The following is a 20190-nucleotide window of genomic DNA, read 5'->3' on the forward strand; positions in this document are numbered from 1 at the left end:
GTCGAATAAAACGGCCTTTGTGGCTGGGAACTAGCTTACTAGCTGCACTTGATTATGACTATGCAATTAAGAAAGACGAGGCTGAAGAGAAGAAAAATTAGAGAGGATAAAAATGAAATTAGGTAGCCTTCAAAGGACAGGAAGTAATGAAGCAATTACTGTTTTTTGCTGTCTGCGACTTCCGCTTTCTCCTCGGCCCTGTTGAACAGCTTCTTTTTAGCAAGTGCGACCGGTTAGTGCTTCCTTCCGAACCACCAAACATCCCTCGGTATAAATGGACCCATTTATAAGTATGTACTCTAACAAAACAGTTGCTAATTAGCATATAGCAGTGTGGTCCCTAAATAGGAGCCAATGTTTTGGCTTGTGACAGGACAGGCAGACCCCTTGACTATGCTGCTTTCTCTTCTAGTTCTGACTCCCTTTCTTAGTCTGCGCCTACATTTGCGACCCTCCCTTTTTCTAGGTTCTGTACTCATTGTTTGGGAGGTTTCTTCTCTTTGCATTATATTAGAGACACAGCGACAGATCAGTATTCTTGTGTTGCCTGTGCTAATCTCCCGCTATACACGCCATAGTTTTTCCCCCCTCTGACTTTCATGTGATAGTTGGCGCTTGAAGCTGCCTGCTGCCATTGGGGCTTTTGTCTTTGTCCTACCATACTTAGTTATACAGTACTTATATGTATCACTTGCCAAAATGGCCACCACTATCACCACAGCCGCTACTATCACAACAACTGCAGCCTCGGTCTTAAGAAGTATCTCTGCCATTGAGTCTCCTATACCAGACGAACCGCCTATTTCTCCATCACAGACTCAGATCCAGGCGTGTACACAGCCACAGGATCAGTCTCATGCCTCTAACAATATCGCAGAAACTCCTTTAGCCCCAGCCTTAATAGGCGCCCCTGCAAAACAAGAGCCACCAGTGACACCTCTTCATCCCCCAGCGAAAGTTGCTCGCAGTGCCTTTCAGCGTGCTAGAAACACCAGCATTGAGTTGCAAAACTTACCCCCAAGACGCCCTTTGCCAGCTCTTGTGCCGGTTGTTGGTACTGCCCCGGCACCTAATGCAGGGTCCTCTACTGAGCCCACTGGCTCTCGCTCCGCAGCCAATGCCTTTCCACCGCTTGGGCTAGGAACCCGAATGAAGGAAAGAATCTTGCAATTGTCGTCATTCACTCTTAGCTTGGCCTTCCTCAGCACCATTGCCGGCATGGCTTTGCTACGCCACATCCCACCAACTATAATGGATTGGTACCACTACCTGAACAAGGGCAACTACGATGGGAGCAAGCGGCCATTCTATGCTACCGAGAAGAAGTTGCACGCTAAGCGGCGCAATGATGTGGACCAGTGGGCGCGTGGTCTTCGTGGCCCATTAACTGATGGCTTTGTGCCTTCTGAAGGCGGCACTGATAATTTGGTCTGTGACGTGCGTTACTATGCGCGCCGGGTCGGTCTAGACACTGAGACAGTCCTGGTACAGACCGACGACGGCTTTATTCTCGAGCTCTGGCATGTCTTTGATCCGCGTCACCATAAAGGCATGACTGCCAATGGCGGCAATAGAAGCGGAAACGCCACTTCCCCTAAACGGGGCGAGAAATACCCTGTTCTACTAGTCCACGGCCTGTTGCAGTCTAGCGGCACGTTTTGTGTCAATGATGACAGATCGCTGGCCTTCTCGCTTGCCAAGACTGGCTACGATGTCTGGCTTGGCAACAACCGCTGTGGCTTCCACCCACGCCACGTGGCCCTCGATCCTAGTGACTCGCGCATGTGGGCCTGGGATATTCGTGAGATGGCCACGCTGGATTTACCCGCCCTTGTTTCCGGCGTGTTGCACCACTCGGGCTACTCCACGTTAGGGCTTGTGTGCCATTCGCAGGGTACTGCACAGGCGCTCCTAGCTTTATCCCGTGACTACGTGCCCGAGCTGAGTCACCACATCAGTGTTGTGTGCGCTCTAGCCCCCGCTGCATATGCCGGCCCACTTGTGCGTAAGCCGTGGTTCCGCTTCATGTCGTTGCTGCCCCAGCCGTTATGGCGGGTTGTCTTTGGGGTGCACTCGTTCGTGCCTGCCATGATGCTCGCCCACCGCTGGATGCCGGCTGTACCATACGGCTCGTTCGGCTACATTGTCTTTTCGTTCTTGTTTGGCTGGAGCGATGCTCGCTGGGAGCGCGATCTTCGTGCACGTATGTTCCAGTTTGCGCCTGTGCATGTTTCCTCAGCCCTGATGTGGTGGTGGCTTGGCCGGGATGGCTTCGCACACGCCGGCTCCATTATCAAGCATGCTGCTGAAGATCCACAGAGCCCGCATACTCCTGAGCAAGCCGAGGCTGATGCCTGGTACCCGGCCGGAACACCACCGCTAGCGCTGTGGATCTGTGGTAATGACGGGCTGGTAGACGGCGAGAAACTCCTAGCCCGGTTGAACAGCCCGCGCGAGCCATGCGCAAAAGTTGTCCATGCAAAGATAATCCCCGATTACGAGCATCTTGACGTGCTCTGGGCTCTTGATGCGCCAGAGCAGGTCAACAAAGAGGTAGCGCGTGTGTTGTGGGACACGTGTCCAGTACAAGAAATGTGTATGCGGCCTATAGGCTGCTGAGGCTGTTTTGTTCATCATCCATAGCTGTATAGAAATGGGCGTTAGGAACGGGGGAAGAAGGGGGGGGGGCTCTTAGTGTTAGGGAGTTGGCGTTTTATTCTTTATTGGATTAGTTGTTCTACGAAAAACAACAGAATTTCTCTGTACTGCACATGATTTTTGTCCTTACGAAATAAATTACAGAGGCGAGAAAAAGATAATATAAATCCAGGATGCACAAGCCTCAGTAGAGAGGCGGCTCTTGCTTTGTTGTTTGTACTCGGCTAAGAAGTGAATGTGACTTTCTTATCTTTCTTTGGTTGCACGCCGTCTAGATAACAGCCAAGCCGAACATAGAGATCTTAAAGGGAAGAACAGCGGGAATACAGACAATAAATAAGGAACAGGAAGAAAAACGAGATGAAACTAAGGAGTTCCCAAGCGGTGTATGTAAAGCAGAGATACCAACCCTTTTTTACCTTCCGGAGACATAAGAAAAGACGGAAGAGATACAGAAACAAAAAGACGAGGGGCATACAAACATGAGATAGAGAGCCTAGAAGGGGGATATTCAGAGAGGCGAAAAATGAAAAAGAAAAGAAAAGAAAAGAAGAGAAGCAAACCTCACTCTCTACTGATCACTCGGAAAAAGTCCGTCCACCGGCATCCGATTCCCTGAAGGCGTTCCGTTCTGGCTCGAGTCACTTGGAGTCTCGACTTCCATATCCTTAGCTGATGCAATAGCCTGTACAATCCACGGATGCTGCAAAAGCGCCTCTGCCGTAGCTCGCTTTGCCGGCTCGACCTGCAAGCAATGGCTCAAGAAGTCCCGGCCCAAATCGCTCAATCGACCTTCAGATGGCATATCAGGGACCATGCCATTGCCGATGTTAAACATAATTGCAAACTCATTGTCAGCGGCAGGCCATGGTCTTTGGCCCGTGACCAGCTCGAGGATCACACAGCCCAGAGACCAGATATCCGATGCTTTAGGGTTATCAATCTGTTCGCCTCGCACCACTTCGGGTGCCATATACATAGGTGTTCCAGTAGTGCCAGGACGGATGGTTGAGACTGCTGGGTTGGAGCTGCTATTGCTTGGGTTGATTTCCATGGTGGTTGTGTGGTTGTGGCGGACAATGACTTTGGCAGCGCCAAAATCCACAAATTTAACCACACCGGCATGGTCAAGAAGAATATCTATAATATAACTAGTTAGCGCATGGCCAATAACCCAATGGGAGAAAATACGAGCAAAAGGACTCAGTCCGACTTACTTGCTGGCTTTATATCACGATGGACGATGTCGCGGCTATGCAGATATCTCAGACCCTCCAGCATAGCCAGCGTCAACTCCTGAAGTGTCATCTCGTCGTCGATCGGGCCATGCTCCAGTAGGCCAGCTAACGAGCCACCCGAACAAAACTCCATAAAGATAAATACGCGATCACGGCGCACTTCAACACCGTAGCAAGCCACTACATTGGGATGGTCTAGGGCCTTGAGTAGATTGACCTCATGAATAATCAAGTCCTTGATCTTCAGCACCGACTTGGGATCTTGCAGACGAATCTCCTTGACAGCCATCAATTGGCCACGCGACAGGTTGACACCGACATAGACACTGCCAAAAGCTCCAGATCCAACAAACTGACCCATTTGCCAACGGAGTGTTCCATTGTTAGTGGCCGACGACATGTCCATCAGCGAACGGTCCAGATCGTTAGTGTCTTCTAGCACGCGGCCAAAGCCCATACGCTCGGCATCATTTATGGCCCATTTCTTCTCGCGCTCTTGAATCTTTGTCTGGCGTGTCATCGAAACTATTTGAGCAGCCTCATCATCGTCCATGAGCCGGCTTCCGGCCATCTTGGTTTGTTGCTCATACACCTCGAGTTTCCTCTTGGCTTCAGCCTTGGCCTGGATCGATGAACGGGCACCCATGACATCAAGATGCAGCACCAACATTGTCATGCAGCCCGATACACTGCGTCGGAGACGCGCCCAGTCAGGCTCCGTTAAGCCAAGAATCTGGCGGCCGCGCGTCATGGCCGATACAAAATCAAGGGCCTGCATGGCCCATCGAAAGGTGCGCTTGTCGGTGCCCATGCAGTCCTCGTTAATGAAGCTAACCCAGTCGAGTGCTAACTTACTCAGCTTAATATTGTTCATTTGCCGCCGGTTTTCGTCCATGTACTGTAGAGCTCGCTGGCCAAACTCAGTTGCTGACATGAAGCATGTCTGCACTAGCTCCTCGCAATTTTTGTTGCGAGTTTCGGCACGGATCGTTTCCACGCTGTCCATAACCGTGTTGGATACTTTGTATGCCACGCGGCGCAATTCAGTGAGCTTTTGGTTGACCTTGGCAAGGTTAGACCTGCGTTCCATGACTACGTCGAGCTTGACTTCGACAGCATCTAAAAAGGCATCATTGGCTTCTTCGTAGCGCTCGTCAGTGCTAGCAGCTAAAAGGCGGACATGGCCAACCTGCAGATCAAGAGTCTGATCGCTCAGCTCTAGGTTTATGGTGTCTTCCATCCATATCGGCCTGTCTTCCGCCTTTATAATAGCAACATAGTGCGTCTCACCATCGGCGAGGATCTGCGACTTGGATGTCATAGCCATCATCGCTTGCACGTGACTCTCCAGTTTCCAGCGAGCCCGGGCCAGTGATGGGGAGCATATAAGCATGAAGCCCTGTTTGTCAAAGTGCGTAGCCAAGCGCACATGATGTGTGGCGGCTAGATTATCAACCATTTCTTGAATGGTCGTAGGTTCTAAGGACATGCTGTAGTCACAAGCGTTTTCGTAGTTGTCGTTGAGTAGGCGGGAGAAGCGCTGCAGCATGCGCTGGCGGACACGAACCGAGTCAAGGCAAGCTTTAATTCGCTTGCTCATGGCGGCCGTAGTCTCGTCCTTCTTTTCGCGCATCTCACGCTCGAAGGTCGTAGCTAGACGGGTGAGGGTCTTGTGAGTAACGTGGCTAAAGTGCTCGGCAAGCTCGATTTCCCAGCCCTTGAAGTGGCCGCCGATATTGTTAGCAAACTCCCATTCCTGGAAGAGAACTTCGGCCTCCTTAAATGTGTTCTTGTTGTTGCTCAGTTTCCAGTTCAGCATCTTAAAATAAAATCGCAGAGCATTGAACACATCCGAAGCGTAAGTCTCATCCAAGCTGTCGGGGATGTCCCAGTTTCTCTCGGGCTTGATGATTTCGAGATACTTTTTGTTGAGGTCTACTGACATGCGAAGGAGGGTCTTGAATTGGGCAATCATCTGATCCAAGATTAGGGTGTTGGTCTGGGCAGCTGACTTGATGTTGGCCGTTTTTGCATTGGCCACCTGCTCCTGGAGCATGGTCTGGATAAGGCGTAGCGGGAAGTTGATGATAGTGGCTAACTCTTCTATGGGTAATGGGAGGTGGCGTGCTTCAAATGCATCAGCCATGGATATCAGCGTCGTCTTGGCCTTGTACACTACCTTAAACAAGTTGATCAGCATACCGCCAGCCTTGCCTAGCGAGACACCATCATCTGTGGTTGCTTCTGTGATGGGGGCCGATTCGGGAACTTCAGATTCTGACTGGCTATGTTCTGGATTTTCGTTTCCTTGGTAGTGCAGTCGATGTTGGAACTTTTTCTTGGTACTAGATTTTTCGTCGGGGAAGAGCGAACCGAGGGAGCCGTTGTTGAGAAGACGGTGGATGAACGAGGATGCTTCTTTAGCCACTCCGTCCTCCGACTTTTCAATGGAAAGGTTTTTATTGCCTACCCAGCGACGAAGGATTTTGAGCTCAGTGTTTAACATTTCAGTGGTGTTGTACCAAGCAATGATAGTGCTATAAGCTATAACAAACGAGTCGGTCTTTGCGGCGTGGTGCTTTTCTTCTAGGCGTCGACTTGAAGGGTATAGAGATTCACATTTTTCAATGAGCTTGACGGCGTCTTGTACCTGCTCGTAAGGGCCCTTGCCGTCAGCCTCTTCTTCGCCCTTGACAGTAAAGTTCATAATATCGTCAATCAGCCGGCCAAGATTGTTGCGTGCATCGGTGAGGATTTTGCGCTGCACAGAGATATGGCGTCGGAAGCGGGCAGCCCGCAGCATGATGAACATCTCGCCCTCTGCCAGCTGCTCTTGATCCATGCCGCCAGGCGTCAAGCGCTTCTTTTCCTGGCCGATGACATCACCACTGAGGGCAGTAGACAACATCCGTTGCCAGTGCAGACGCTCAGCGCTATCGGGGTCTCGGAAGTCCTCCTCAGTAGGCTCTTGGTTATCGTCGTTGTAGAACATGACGGCTTCGGAGTCGACGACATCGTCAGTAGTGGCAGTTTCCCCATCAGAGTCGGAGTCGTTGTTGCGGTAATCATAGCCAAACTTCTCTTGGCGCCAAATTCTCAACGGGTCTCTACGGGCGAATTCGCGGCGACGAGCATTAGGTCTATGATGATCGCCATAGACATTGGCTGTTTGTTGAGTAGGAGGACGACCTCTTGGTGGTGCATATGTGTTTGAGGGGGTCCTCTGTACGAGTGTAGGGCGGTTCGGGCGAGGCATGGGTTGGTCATCGTCAGTCATGGGACTACGAGAAGGATATCGATTGTGGCTGTTGCTGGGGTGGGCGTTTGGGCTAGAAACGGGCATGTTTCTCACAAAGAGATCGGAGCGTCCATCGTCATCTTCATCGTCTTCATTTCCTATCTGAGGACTGTTACCATGATGGCCATATTGGGAGTGGTGATAGTTGTTGCCATGCATATTGTAGGTGTGATTTCGCTCGCTTTGGCGAGGGTCGGAAGCAAATTCAGGGCGACTGCGATCCTCGTGATCTTGTGAGGAGGAGCCACGAGAGGCTCTAGTTCTCGCGCTGCGGGGTTCGACAACATGGCCATTCTCGAGATCAAAGCGGACCTGACGAGAGCCGTCCGAAGGGGGTGCCATGGTTTGTAGAAAAAGAGGAGGGAGAGGGACAATAAATGTATGTGTACGTGCGAAAATAGAGGTTTATGGTTGGTCAAATAGTGGTTCTCGTTAACGGTAGTCGTGCCGTTGTGTGTATGTGTATATGTATGCGTACGTATGGGGCAGCAGCTGAATACTGTTGGATACTGCTGCTAGCAATTAGCTACTGAATTTTACCCATTGTGGTAAATCTCGAGTGCAAAAATAGCGCTGAAGCAAATGAGCGGGTGGGTGGGAGGCTGTGAAAGGACATATAACAACCTACAATGAGGACAATCAGGCAGAACAAGAAAGGGATTTTGCGTATTATGTGCGGAAAGGGAAGACGAAAGGCGGCTTTGGTGAAGTTTGCGGCCTGAAAGCCTGATATTCACGGCAAGGCAATATTGGCGATGGAGGCCGTGGTCTATGTTGTGCTCACGTAGCTTTAGTGGAGGGGGTGGAGGGGAGGGTAGGAAAAGAGAAGATGCGCTATTGGCGGGCCCAAGCCAGCAAGACGTGGAGTGGAAATAGATATGGGCCAGGCAGGCAGGGGTTTGAAGGGAAGCAAAAGTATTTACCAGGTGCTCAGGAAGAAGGGCAGGGCAAGGCAGCCGCTTGGCGTCTGTGTGTTCTGTACTTAATGTTATGTCTGGATGTGGATGTAGGTGTGAGTAAAGCGCACATATGATGGATGGGTGGGGTGTAAGGTTGACAGGGTGGGTTGGAAGCCCAAAGCCAAAGCCAAAGCCAAAGCCAAAGCCAAAACCAAAGCTAGCCAAAGCTAGCCAGTCAGAAGCCGGGCCAAACCAAAGACAGCGCAACAATGAACGCTGGTGCTGTTTGCTGCAGGCACAAAGGCAAAGAAAGAAGCCCAACAAGGCTGAGGCCGATGCTTAACGATTGTAGATTAGGCCTAGTGCAAGGGCAAGGCAAGTCTACAGCCAGGGAAGGTAACGACAGCCTATAGGGCAGAACAGATAGGACAAGGCTGTAGGAGGCAAAATTAAGAAAAAAAAATTAGAAAAAAAAAATAGAGAGCAAGGGCCAGATGTGTAATAGGTCATTCACAGATGTGAGCACATGATGAGAAAAAAGAAATCAAGGCAAAATCGAAGGAAGAAGAACAAAAAAACAACAGCCTGGTGCAGGCCTCGATTCCGGGCAGGATTTTCCCATGAAAATAGGAAGGAAAATGGAAAATAAAAAGCACGACGTCTTCAGGTGAGGTAGAATCAACAGAAGAATCGTTCTTTTCTTCATGTTCTTGCCCCCTTCAACAAGCACAAATCAAGCAAAGCGATTATTGCTTATACTCCAACAAACTCTCTTCCCTAGCTTAGTACAAACAGCAAGTAGTACTTTTACTCACTCCGCTTTCCTCCTATCTCTTGGTTAGAGAATCCAAGTACTTCAACCTCTACTCATCTACCATGGCATAGCAATCCAAGCCACGTCAAGCTTGAAAGCCTCGTCGCAGCCGGAACCACACCCAGATCAAGACCACATCAAGACCAGACCAGATCAGACGCTGTCGATCACTCAGCCCAGGGGAACAGAGATCGCCTCTTTTCGTTTCGTACCGCGTTGTTGAGTCTCGTAGTAGTTCTGTAGTGCAGTGCAGCGTCTGCTCGCTCAGGTCAATCAGTGGATTGACCTTGACAGCCACAGGCGGGGTCGGGCGGGAGGAAAAAGAGGAAGAAAACGCACAGGCTTCCGGTCGGGGTGGGTGTTTGTAGGCCTAACTACAAATCAAACAAGGGCTGGTTAGTTTCTTAGTTTATCAGAGTACAAGAAGGAATGAGTGAAGACGCAATTTGGATCACCTGTCGGAAGTGGCGATCATTTAGACTAGCGAGAATATGAAAATAAAACAGCTTGTATCCGGCTTGCTCGCTGTAGCCAAGTTGTCCCTGTCTTCAGGTCAAAGAAGGAAAAAGAATATTTTCTGAACCGGTCAAGTTCCCGAGAAGCACGAAGTCTGACTCAGAATTTGATGCCTGAATAAGACGGCTACAACATTATAGTGAAGCGGGCAAATTTTAATCTCTGCCTTTGTGTAGCCTCGGGGGGTATGAAGTAGTGGGCCGTATTACGATTGAAAAAAATCGCCATATATATATATGACTGGTGATAGTCACAGGCATGCTGTTGTTAATAGGGTTAGGGTATGGCAATATACTTAACACCTGTACTATGATAGTTAGCTTGATTAAAGAGCTTCCCGCTGTAGACCCATGGGGCTTTACCAGGGCCACCGCTGCAGACCACTGTAGCTCTACCAGGAGACCCCACTATAGACTACCACTATCCCCTAACATCCACTAAAGAACCATCCCCCAATCCGACGTCATGTCATGAAAAACCGAACCATCACCAACTTTCTTTCTCTCTTGTTTCTTTTTTTCTCTTGCTTATTCTCACCAATGTTATTTGCCACGGTATTTCTTTGCCATTAAAAATTTCTTGATATTTTTGTTTTTTTATTCTTTTCTTATTATACCATTCATTCATCCATTCTTCGTTCCGTCCGAATCTATCTTCCCTTAAAATCCTCGCCACCAAAAAGCTACGACTACAGCACAGTCCAAGCCTACCCCCATTGCTGAAGGCAATTAAGGACGACCTTGCGCCTTTAATTGATGCTATTATTGGCATTTGGTATTTCATGTATGTGTAGAAAATACAGAAGTAGCACTCGCGCATTTTCGACCAGACTATCGCCAGCACTCGTCGGTCGCATATGTCCTTTGACATTGGTCTTGCTGTATTCTCCTCCATTCTAATTCTTCCACACCTCCTCCGCTGACCTCCTGCAGGCCTCAATGCTTATGTGGTCTACTCAACAATTTCAAGCATCTACTGCCACCACTACCGCCCCCGCCGTAATTCTTGTTGCTACTTCTAGCTCGGTTTAGCTTCGAACCCCCCCCCCCCCCCAGTATCCACAGTCCTCTCCATATTGATGGAGCGTGCCGGCACCTGGGCCTCAGGCCTGGCCTCGGCCCCATTGACAGCACACCATAGTAACCTATGTGAGCTTTTGATCCGCGACCACCCGCACCGCTCGATTGCCATTGCTTCGTCCAAGCATGTCCTGTTCTTCCGCCACAGCCCTACCACTTCCGAAGCCATCGCAAATGGCTCTTTGTCAGCCTACCGCCCACGGGCCGCTGCAGATGCCAATGCCGTCTCCAAGTGCATGGTAGAGCTTGCGCCCCGCAACAAGTCCATCTTAGAAGACTACACGCCGCTCACACACATGCCCATTCATGGCACTCTCGGTCTCATCACTATCAACCAGGATGTATTTCTGTGCGTCATCAACAAGGCCTCCCGTGCAGCCGCCATTAGGCCCAGCGAAAGTGTCGAGCGCATTGATGCAGTCAACTTCTACTGCCTCAGCAGCTCGCTATACGACGAACATATTAGCGCTGCTGACGTATGGGACGATGATGCTGCCTCCGTGTATTCGCAGGGTGCCACGGCTAGGCGGGACTACCAGACATATGCTGGGATCCAGCCCGAGGAACACCCATGCAACGAGCTGCGAAAGCTGTTGAGTAATGGCAGCTTTTACTACAGCACTGATTTCGATCTGACGAACCGTTTGCAGGATAGGTATGTACTTTGATATATATATATATGCAAGGAAAGACTGCAATCCTGGGGAGACCCGAGTACAGACGCTTACAAGACCAACAATTACCCTCCTGCTAGGCCTGTCAACATAAACTCCTACAACATTGACAACTTTGACGAGTCCTTTCTCTGGAACTCGTTCATGATCAAGCCGCTCGTCGAGTTCCGCTCACATCTTCTTCCCGAGGCCCGTCGCGCACTTGACGAATCCCATATCCTAACCTCTATTATTCGCGGCTATTGCGGTACTATGACTATCCCACAAACCATGGCTCCTCTCCGCGGCTCTGCCGCCTCTGGCCCAGCCTCATATTTGAGTGTTATATCCCGGCTGTCATGCCGCAGGGCTGGTACTCGCTTCAATGCGCGCGGAATCGACGACGACGGGAATGTCGCCAACTTTGTCGAGACCGAGACCACGTACTGGAGTCCCACTGGAATAATCTTCTCGTATGTGCAGGTCCGCGGCTCTGTCCCCGTGTTCTGGGAGCAAGCAGCCGATCTAGTGCCCGGCAGACAGAAGATTACCATTGCAAGATCGCCCGAGGGGACACAACCAGCGTTTGATAAACACTTTGATGAGCTGGAGCACCAGTATGGCGCTGTCCACGTGGTTAATCTGCTAAGCGAGACCAAGAGCGGCGAAGCTGAACTCACGGCGCTCTATCGTTATGGTATAAAACATTGCCCACTAAGCCGCACAACTGGCGGCCAGCAGACTAGTAATCATGCTCTCCTCCAATGCACCGAGTACGACTTCCATGCTGAGACCAAGGCCATGGGGTACGAAGCTGCCAAGGACATCCGCAGTCTGATTGAGCACTGGGCCGACGGTTTTGCCTACTATCTTGCTGAGGAGGCTGACGATGCCGCTGATGGAGGCGTGGTGGCATCGGCATCACGGCGGATGGTGCCGGTACTCGGCCAGGAAGGGACTTTTCGCACCAACTGCCTCGACTGCCTCGACCGCACCAATCTAATACAGACCATTATTTCTCAGATGGCTGTCGAAGCCTTCCTGGGCCACCGAGGCGAATACGCCACTGCCGACTTTTGGATGCGCCACTCAAGCCTCTGGGCCGACAACGGCGACTCCCTCTCGAAGATCTATGCAGGCACCGGCGCACTCAAGACATCCTTTACCAGACACGGCAAGATGTCGCTATCAGGAGCCATGGCCGATCTTCGAAAGTCGGCTCAACGCCTCTATCACAACAACTTTACGGATCCGTCCCGCCAGGTAACCATTGATATGCTCCTAGGCAGACATGTGGCACAAAAGCCAGTGCATCTATATGATCCCATTAGCGATTTTGTGTCCGTTGAACTGTCTAAACGGTCAGCTGAGTTTTCCATGACTAAAAACATTACTATATGGATTGGCACCTTCAACCTAAACGGACGTACTGACGGCCTTGATCATGATCTTTCATCATGGCTCTGTCCACCCGAGTTACGCGGCGAGCAACCTGAGATTGTTGTTTGTGGCTTTCAGGAAATCGTCGAACTCAGCCCCCAGCAAATCATGAACAGCGACCCCTCGCGCAAGCAGCTCTGGGAAAAAGCCGTCAAGCAGTGCCTCAACTCCCACGCGCAGAAAATCGGCGGCGAAAAGTATGTGTTGCTCAGGAGTGGCCAGCTAGTAGGTGCTGCACTGTGCATCTTTGTCAAGGCATCCGAGCTGGAAAATATCAAGGACGTTGAGGGCAGCACCAAGAAAACAGGCCTCTCTGGTATGGCCGGAAACAAGGGAGCCGTAGCCATTCGCTTCAGCTATGCCAACACACAGATCTGCTTTGTGACAGCTCATCTGGCTGCCGGCTTTGCCAACTACGAAGAGCGCAATCGCGACTATCAGACAATCAACAGCGGTATTCGCTTCCAGCGCGGCCGTGCTATTGACGACCATGATACTGTGATTTGGCTGGGTGACTTTAACTACCGCATTGGCCTGGATCTGCAAAACACCAAGGAGCTAATTCGCCGGGGAGATCTGCCGACGTTGTATGATAACGACCAGCTCAACCTGCAGATGATTGCTGGCCTAGCCTTTCCGTTCTACGGCGAAGCACGTATTGCGTTTGATCCAACCTACAAGTTCGACGTTGACTCGGACGAGTATGACAGCTCGGAAAAGTCGCGCATTCCCGCCTGGACAGACCGTATTTTGCGCAAGGGAACAAACCTCAAGCAATTATCGTACAACTGCGCACCCTTGCGCTTCTCCGACCATCGGCCTGTCTACGCGCACTTCGAGTGCACTGTAAACCAGATTGACGTGGCGCGCCGTCAAAAGATCAGCGAGGAACTCTACCGCAAACGCAAGGAAGACGTAGGCTCTTCCACAGCACTAATAGATCTCGACGATGGCGATACAGAGGACGAGGAATTTATTGGCTACGAGTCGGTAGAGCCTGGTCTTCCCCCCGCCAGCTCAGACCGCCAGCGATGGTGGCTTGAGAATGGCCAGCCAGCGCGGGTGCAGATCCCAGTGCCCAAAACCAGACCAGGGCAGGGAAACGGGGGAGACCACAGCAATGGAAGTGGTAACAACATCAAGGCCGCTTCCGGATCGACACAAATGCACGGTATGGCACTTAACCCACAACGTGCCAGCAATCCATTCTCCAACTCGGAAGAGCCCGATTGGATTGCCGTGCCGCGGTCTGCATCGCAGCAGAGCGTCGCCAGCAGCATCTCGAGCTCGCCTTATGAGGTCGTCAATATCCCAGCCATGATGACCGCTACGCGACGCCCGAATCAGACCAATGCGCCGGCTAAGTTTAGCCGACTTAGCATTTCTGAAGGCGTTCCGTCTAAAGCTACACCTACAGCTACAAGCACCCGTCAAGATCCCCCGCCACCACCGCCCCCCAGAAGACAGGCGTCAACTTCATCTAGTACACTATCGACGTCTATGTCGCCTCCAACCTTGATTCACTTCAATACTCTGAAGCCAAACACTGGGACGCTTCCTCCGTCAATGACACCTCGCTCAACACCTCGTCCGGTGCCTACGGCAGCTTATTCCCAGCCCCAGTCTTCCCTCGCCATGGCTCCGTTGAAGCCGATGACCACCAATTCATCGACATCGAGTTCCTCGCGTGCACCACCACCAGTAGCACGCAAGCCTGTACATCTTGCTGCTTCGCCTAGCAGCATCAAAGAAGACAATTCTTCGTTCATTGAGCCTCCTCCGCCATTGCCTAACCGCGCATCGACCCTCCCCAAACACCAGCAACATGAGGCCCATGCTGACCCTAAGGCTACCACCACATACGCAACCTTTTCAGGACATCCTTCCCCAGCTATGTTGGCAGTGGAAGCAAAAAAGCCAGCAACATCGCGAAATAATGGTGTGCGACTCCCAGGCATGACACCTGCACCCGAGCCCGTATCAGAGCAGGACAAGAAATCTTTGCTCTCCACGCAAACCCAGGCGCAATCGCCAGCAACAGCTTCTAGTCCTAGTGTATCACATGCGTCTCTACCAGGATCCAAATCTGCCTCTTCAACGCCTACACCTACAAATACAAAACCGCCCCCACCGCCGCTGCCGACTAAGCGCAAGCCGTTGCCCGCACTGGGCGGATTGGGTCAAAGCCAGAACCAGAGCCAGGGCCAAATCCAAAGTCATATGGATTTACTGGATGACCAAGCCGCAGTTCTCGGAGGGTGGGAAAGTTTGAAGCCAGAACCACGATAGCCAGGAGAAGATTGCGGGATGACTGACTACACAGCGACCGCTACAACCAGCAGGTTTTTGGACTATTTTTTTTTTTACGTATATTAACGCTCATGACTCGCGACCAGCTACTCTCGGAACCAAAGGACGGAAGCAACAAAACGGTGGGTATGTCTAGGACGAATAAAGAAGGATGGAAGAATGACTTATAGAGCTTATAGAGCAAGATGAACGAGTGCCTATAACCACGATAAAACCAAAATGTATATGTTCAAGGGTTTTAGCCCTAAGAAAAGGAGAAAACATTAGTCACTATCAAAGATCCTCGCACGTTGATGATGTGACAACATTTTACTAATTTCTGCCAGTCTCCCAAGTTGTGCCAGGCAAATCTAGCGAAAGATCAGGCCAGTGGAGATACGGCCGTAGCAAACACCCAATAGATATTTTGAATAATGGATTTGCCAGGTAGGCCCTTACAGGTCTTGTGCTAGATGGTAGGACCTTTTACAGGCTGATAGATACAGGATACAAGACAAGGGCGGCTAGCAGCAAGGAGACAGGGGCAGCTTACAGCACTGCTTACTTATAGACGAAGCTGAGCGACGAGACAAGGGCCGAGTGCGGTGATCAAAATTCCCTGGCGTACGAACGAGTATGAACGTGATCGCAGTGTTATATCTGTTGACTGGATGCGGGGGCTCTTGGTTGTTGAAGGAGCTGAAGGGTGGTAGTTTTTGGAATTATGTGTGGTATCACAAGTGGACAAGAGCAGAAACTCCGGCCGGAGGAATGCAAGGACAAAGAAGAATAGAGACGTATGGAAGGAAGATCAAAAGATCAGCGGCCGGTTGGAAGATAGAGGAGAGACAGAAAAGAGGGAAGAGAGACGGGGTGAGAGAGCGTTGGGTCAACGGCGTGCGGAAGATGGAGGAGAGAGCATAGGGGAGATACGGTGCTGCTTTCATCTGTCTGCTTTCTCTCTGACCGCTGTCACAAGTGGCGTTGGCGCGGACTTGGCCGAAGTCATGATATACCTGCCTGCCTAACTGGGCCTGGTTTACGTAGTTGTGCCTTTCCTCTTTGACAGATAGGAATAGGACTGGGGCTGAGACTGTCTCTACAACGATAAGGTAGGCGGTTACGAAAACAAGTAGAGGAGAAATGATAGACGGAGACAGAGGGACCCTGTTCCTTGTGTCCCTTGTCCCCTGAACAAACTAAAAAGACAGGCTATCTACGTACATACTTGCTCGGTCAAAGCCGGGCTAGGGACTAGTGAGCAGGGAGAGAGGAGAGAGAGACACGGCAGAGGGAGGGGATGGTGGAGGAGGGGGAGAGTCAGGGACGGGAGGAGGGGGAGAGTCAGGGACGGGAGGAGGATAAGGCAAGGTGGTGGAATAATTGAGATATGTTGGCGATGCTTCCTCTTGATGTTTGGCTGGGTCTTTGTCTCAAGTTCTGCATGTCTCTGCGCGACCAAGTCAAGAGGGAAGACTGGAAAAGAGAGCGCTGTGCTTTTGGGTCAGTTGTTTCCTTCCATCTAGCCAGGCGGAAGGCTGGATGTCGATGCAATGCCCCGAGCCTAAAAGCCTAAAATGACAAATGCCTTGAAGCTTGAGCAAATCGTTTTTTGCCTATCCATCAAACTGGACGGAGAACTGCCCAACATGGCGCCACTTGCTCTCCATTCTCCGCCTTCCCCGTCATTGATTCACAGACAAAGATCTGATCTGGGGCTGCGAGTCAAGGCTACAGTTCGAGGTGGTCGAGAACCTGATCTACGCCGAGTGTATAACAGATGCTGTTAGAAGGTTAAAGGGTTAAAGGGAGGGGCCATTTGGATTTGGTTCAAGGCTACGCGGCGAAGCGAAAGACTGATCTGAGCCTTGCTTGTTTTGTTGTCAATGATGCCTTGTTGCTTGCCATGGAGGGATCAAAGAGAATTTGTAATCTATTGGGCTGGGGGTAGCTTAGTTTGGCGGGAGTGAAGCCGAAGAGTATGCGAAGGAGGACCGGGTGGGCGAGAGGAGGCATTCTTTCTCTATTAGCTTGGCCTTTGCCTGTTGCTATGCTACCAAAGGCTTGAGGAACAGTAGCAACAGGGTCAAGCAGGTAAGCAAAGAGGAAACCTAGCCAGCCCAACCCGGCCCAGCTCCCCTCCCCCCTCCCCTAGTCTTGACTAACTGTCGAGTTCAAGACTCACTTCAAAACTCAACGGGCGATCCAACGGTCTGGATAGACAGGCTGGCCAGCGAGCAAGGACGGCTTCAGCTTTGACCCCGGAGGAGAGCTGTAAAACCAGAGCTTGGGAGCAGACTCACCGTGGTGCTGCGTTAGAGCATAGTGACATAGGTACTTGGTGGTGGCAGTCTAGCCGTCATAGGAGGGAAAGGGGGAGGCCAAGACTTGGGCTGAAAAACGCTAAATAATTATATAAGCCATGGTGAGGGAAGAGGAAGGCGAGCAGCTTACAGTGCCTAGTAGTAGTAGAAGGATCGCTGAGAGCGCTGGAGACACGGGAAATACAGCGCCAGCTGCTGCAAGCTGCCGGATCTTGGTGCTTCTGGTAGGATAGCTAGGCCCTAACACAGGGTTAGACTAGCCGCTAAAGAGCAACTAGAGCGCTCAAGCACGCGCTCTAGCTGTCTGTGTCAGGAATTAAGATACAGCTGAGTTAGCTCCGATGTCATGTCATCACCATCACGTATTGGTTTGTCTCTTACTTTGCCTCAAATGATATGATCTGTCCCCTGGCTATTTCTTCTTTGTGCGCTTTTCTCTGTCTTGTCTTTCTACCCTGGCCCTGTCCTGCTGCCCTGTTGTCTTGTTGTCTCTCTTGCTGTCCACTAATACTACGTCTCTCTCCCTCTCCCCTAAACCTCCTCCCCCCCCCCCCCAAAAAAAAAGAGATCAGCGATCCAATTAACAATAAACAATTCCACTAGCCAACAATCCCATTGATAATTCACATCTGCTTGCTGTGCTGCCTCGGGATAACTTGTGTGATGAAGGCCCTGGTTTAATCAGCGTTGTGGGGAGGACGACAGGCCTTTTCATTTCAACTATTGTGCAATTTTCAGCTTGTGGCACAAGCAATTTATTGGTGCCCATATTGAAAGGCGGAAAAAAAAACCCCATTTTTTCATATGTATTTTTCCGATATTTTATCACGAGTTTTTCTGCCTTTCTTCCTCTTTTTATCCCTTCTCCCCCCGTCTCTCCTCCAATCCTCGTCCTCGTCATCCACACACACCCTGGCCTCTCTTCTCTCGTTCTCTCTCTCTTTCCTTCTCCCCAATTCAAGGCCATCTCCGAAATCCCTTTTAAACGAGCGCTCTGAAATCCAGCTTGTTGCTGCTGTGTGCGTGTGTGCACTGGGATACATAGATTGCAGCTTCGCTCTCCACCTGTTCGCTTGCATCTGTTATATGTTCACCGGCTTTCCCATTTTCTTCCCCATTTGCATCGCATGAAGCAAGCTTCTCGTTTTTCTTTCTACCATATCCTCTCTCTCTATTGACTTGGTCCTCCATTTGTGGTTTCCCTTTTACACACCTCTCTCCCTCATCTCTACTGTTGCACCACGATCCCGCAACCGAGTCTTCCACTATACCCAAAACGACCATCTACGATCAGTCACGAAGCCCGACGACAAGTCCAAAAAAAAAAGCTAGCCCAAGTCCCAAACAAAATTCAACGACGCTCCGATCTCTATCTATCTGTTTCCATTCCATCACCCATCACTTGTGTCTCACATCCATCCTGCTCCCCCTACTCTGTGATACATACCTTGTCTCTCTTCTCCTGCCCTCTCGTCATGTCCATCTATCTCTCCCCAGCACAATTACAGTGCATCCATATCTGGCGCAATGAGGTTCACCGCTCCTGTCCCTCTCCTATCGCTACACAAGTTACCTTTCCGCCGCCCCCGCGCACCAGCTCCGGGTCACTAAGATCAACAACCGGCCATGGCTCTGGAAGTCTCTTCAACTATCCTAGCACCAACGCTGCCACTGGTATGAACTCTATAACCTCTGCCTCTGGGATATTCCACAGTCTCAGTATTGCCCTGCAACCCAGCCCGCCGCTGGACATGCACGCCCTGATTGAGCAGCCACGCCGCACCAGCCGATGGCGTCGGTGGCTCAACCTGCCACCAAAGCCTCAGCACACCAACATGTACACAAATGCTGCACCACCGCTCAGCGTTTCGTTGAACACCCCGCTTGACCAGTTCCCTGACTTGGTCCCATCATCCGGGCCGCCGTCTAGCATTAACGCCGCATCTGCTGCGTGCTCACGCCATGACTCTCCCGCTGGCGCCGACGCCGGCGATAACTCTGATATTGGGAATGATGACGATGGCGCCAAGCTTCGTCGTCGCCATACCGTCTCTGTCGCCGTCGCCGTCCCGGGAGTCGACGAGAAACCACCCATAATCCCGCCTGTAGCACTGAACCTCCACATCTCAGACGCCTTGGACTCGGACGACGACACGTACTCGGACTCTAGTGCCGGCGGCGGGGGTCACCGCATAAAGGGCTCGCGTATGATCGAGGAAAAACAGGCCCGTCTTCGCAGTGCCCAAAAGCTGCTGTTAAAGACACAGCAATTAGCTATACAACGCATGGAAGCTGACGCCGCCAAAGCCGGGGATGAGGCTGCAGCACAAGCCAAAACGCAACAAGCTCAGGCTCAAGCTCAGGCACAGACACAAACACAGACACAAGCACATACGCTTCCACAGGCGCAATCAACGCCATTTATCACACTGTAACACATCTCATGTTTTCCCTGTCCACTTGCTGCTACTTCGGTTCTTCGCTCTCCCCGTCCTGCCTCTCTTTTCTTCTTCTTTCTTATTTATTTTCCATAGACCGACTACACTTCATTTCTGACCCCCCCCTTTCCTTTGTTGACGACGCCTTATCCCTCCCTCCCTCACTCCATCTCGCATGTACTTCCTCTTTCGATTGTCATGTTCCCACTTGTTGTCTTGTATGTATGATGGCCTCAGCTTCGCTTTTTATTTCTTTTTTTTTTCCCTTTTTTTCTTGTTCTAGCGTGGCGTTTCAAGTTCTGCTTCATTGTCGCCCTTTCTTTGCATCTTTGCATTGTAGTATACCAAGAGCTTCGTTTTTAATGTTATTTTTTTTTACCATCTATTCACCTATTCATTTCTATATTCATATATCCTGTGTCAGATATCGTCTTTGACTTGCTTCTTTTGCCTTGCACTTATTCTCTATAGACTCCTGGATGGTTTCCCAGATACTTGACTTACATATAGAGTAAAAAACTGCCGTTCTAAATATTCTCTACCT

At 50.8% G+C, this 20190-nt stretch overlaps 4 protein-coding genes across 4 annotated transcripts; 3 read left to right on the plus strand and 1 right to left on the minus strand.

Moving 5' to 3' along the window:
* Nucleotides 1-699: 699 nt before the first annotated feature.
* On the plus strand, nucleotides 700-2619 carry HOO65_070364 (Sterol esterase 2; the record flags this gene model as incomplete). The annotated part of the gene is made up of 1 exon (XM_071001315.1): nucleotides 700-2619. One exon carries the CDS (start codon nucleotides 700-702, stop codon nucleotides 2617-2619), a length of 1920 nt encoding a protein of 639 aa, XP_070857082.1.
* Nucleotides 2620-3229: 610 nt separating this feature from the next.
* On the minus strand, nucleotides 3230-7536 carry HOO65_070365 (MAP kinase kinase kinase wis4; the record flags this gene model as incomplete). The annotated part of the gene is made up of 2 exons (XM_071004801.1): nucleotides 3230-3798; nucleotides 3876-7536. 2 exons carry the CDS (start codon nucleotides 7534-7536, stop codon nucleotides 3230-3232), a joined length of 4230 nt encoding a protein of 1409 aa, XP_070857083.1.
* A 2965-nt stretch (nucleotides 7537-10501) lies between these two features.
* HOO65_070366 (Inositol-1,4,5-trisphosphate 5-phosphatase 1) lies at nucleotides 10502-14884 on the plus strand (the record flags this gene model as incomplete). The annotated part of the gene is made up of 2 exons (XM_071004798.1): nucleotides 10502-11157; nucleotides 11257-14884. The coding sequence occupies 2 exons, from the start codon at nucleotides 10502-10504 to the stop codon at nucleotides 14882-14884; spliced, it is 4284 nt and encodes a 1427-aa protein (XP_070857084.1).
* Nucleotides 14885-18683: 3799 nt separating this feature from the next.
* On the plus strand, nucleotides 18684-19643 carry HOO65_070367 (uncharacterized protein; the record flags this gene model as incomplete). Its single annotated transcript, XM_071001316.1, has 1 exon — nucleotides 18684-19643. One exon carries the CDS (start codon nucleotides 18684-18686, stop codon nucleotides 19641-19643), a length of 960 nt encoding a protein of 319 aa, XP_070857085.1.
* Nucleotides 19644-20190: the final 547 nt, after the last annotated feature.

The sequence above is a fragment of the Ceratocystis lukuohia genome (assembly GCF_044167205.1).
Source record: "Ceratocystis lukuohia strain C4212 chromosome Unknown Supercontig7_pilon, whole genome shotgun sequence".
NCBI classification, from domain to species: domain Eukaryota; kingdom Fungi; phylum Ascomycota; class Sordariomycetes; order Microascales; family Ceratocystidaceae; genus Ceratocystis; species Ceratocystis lukuohia.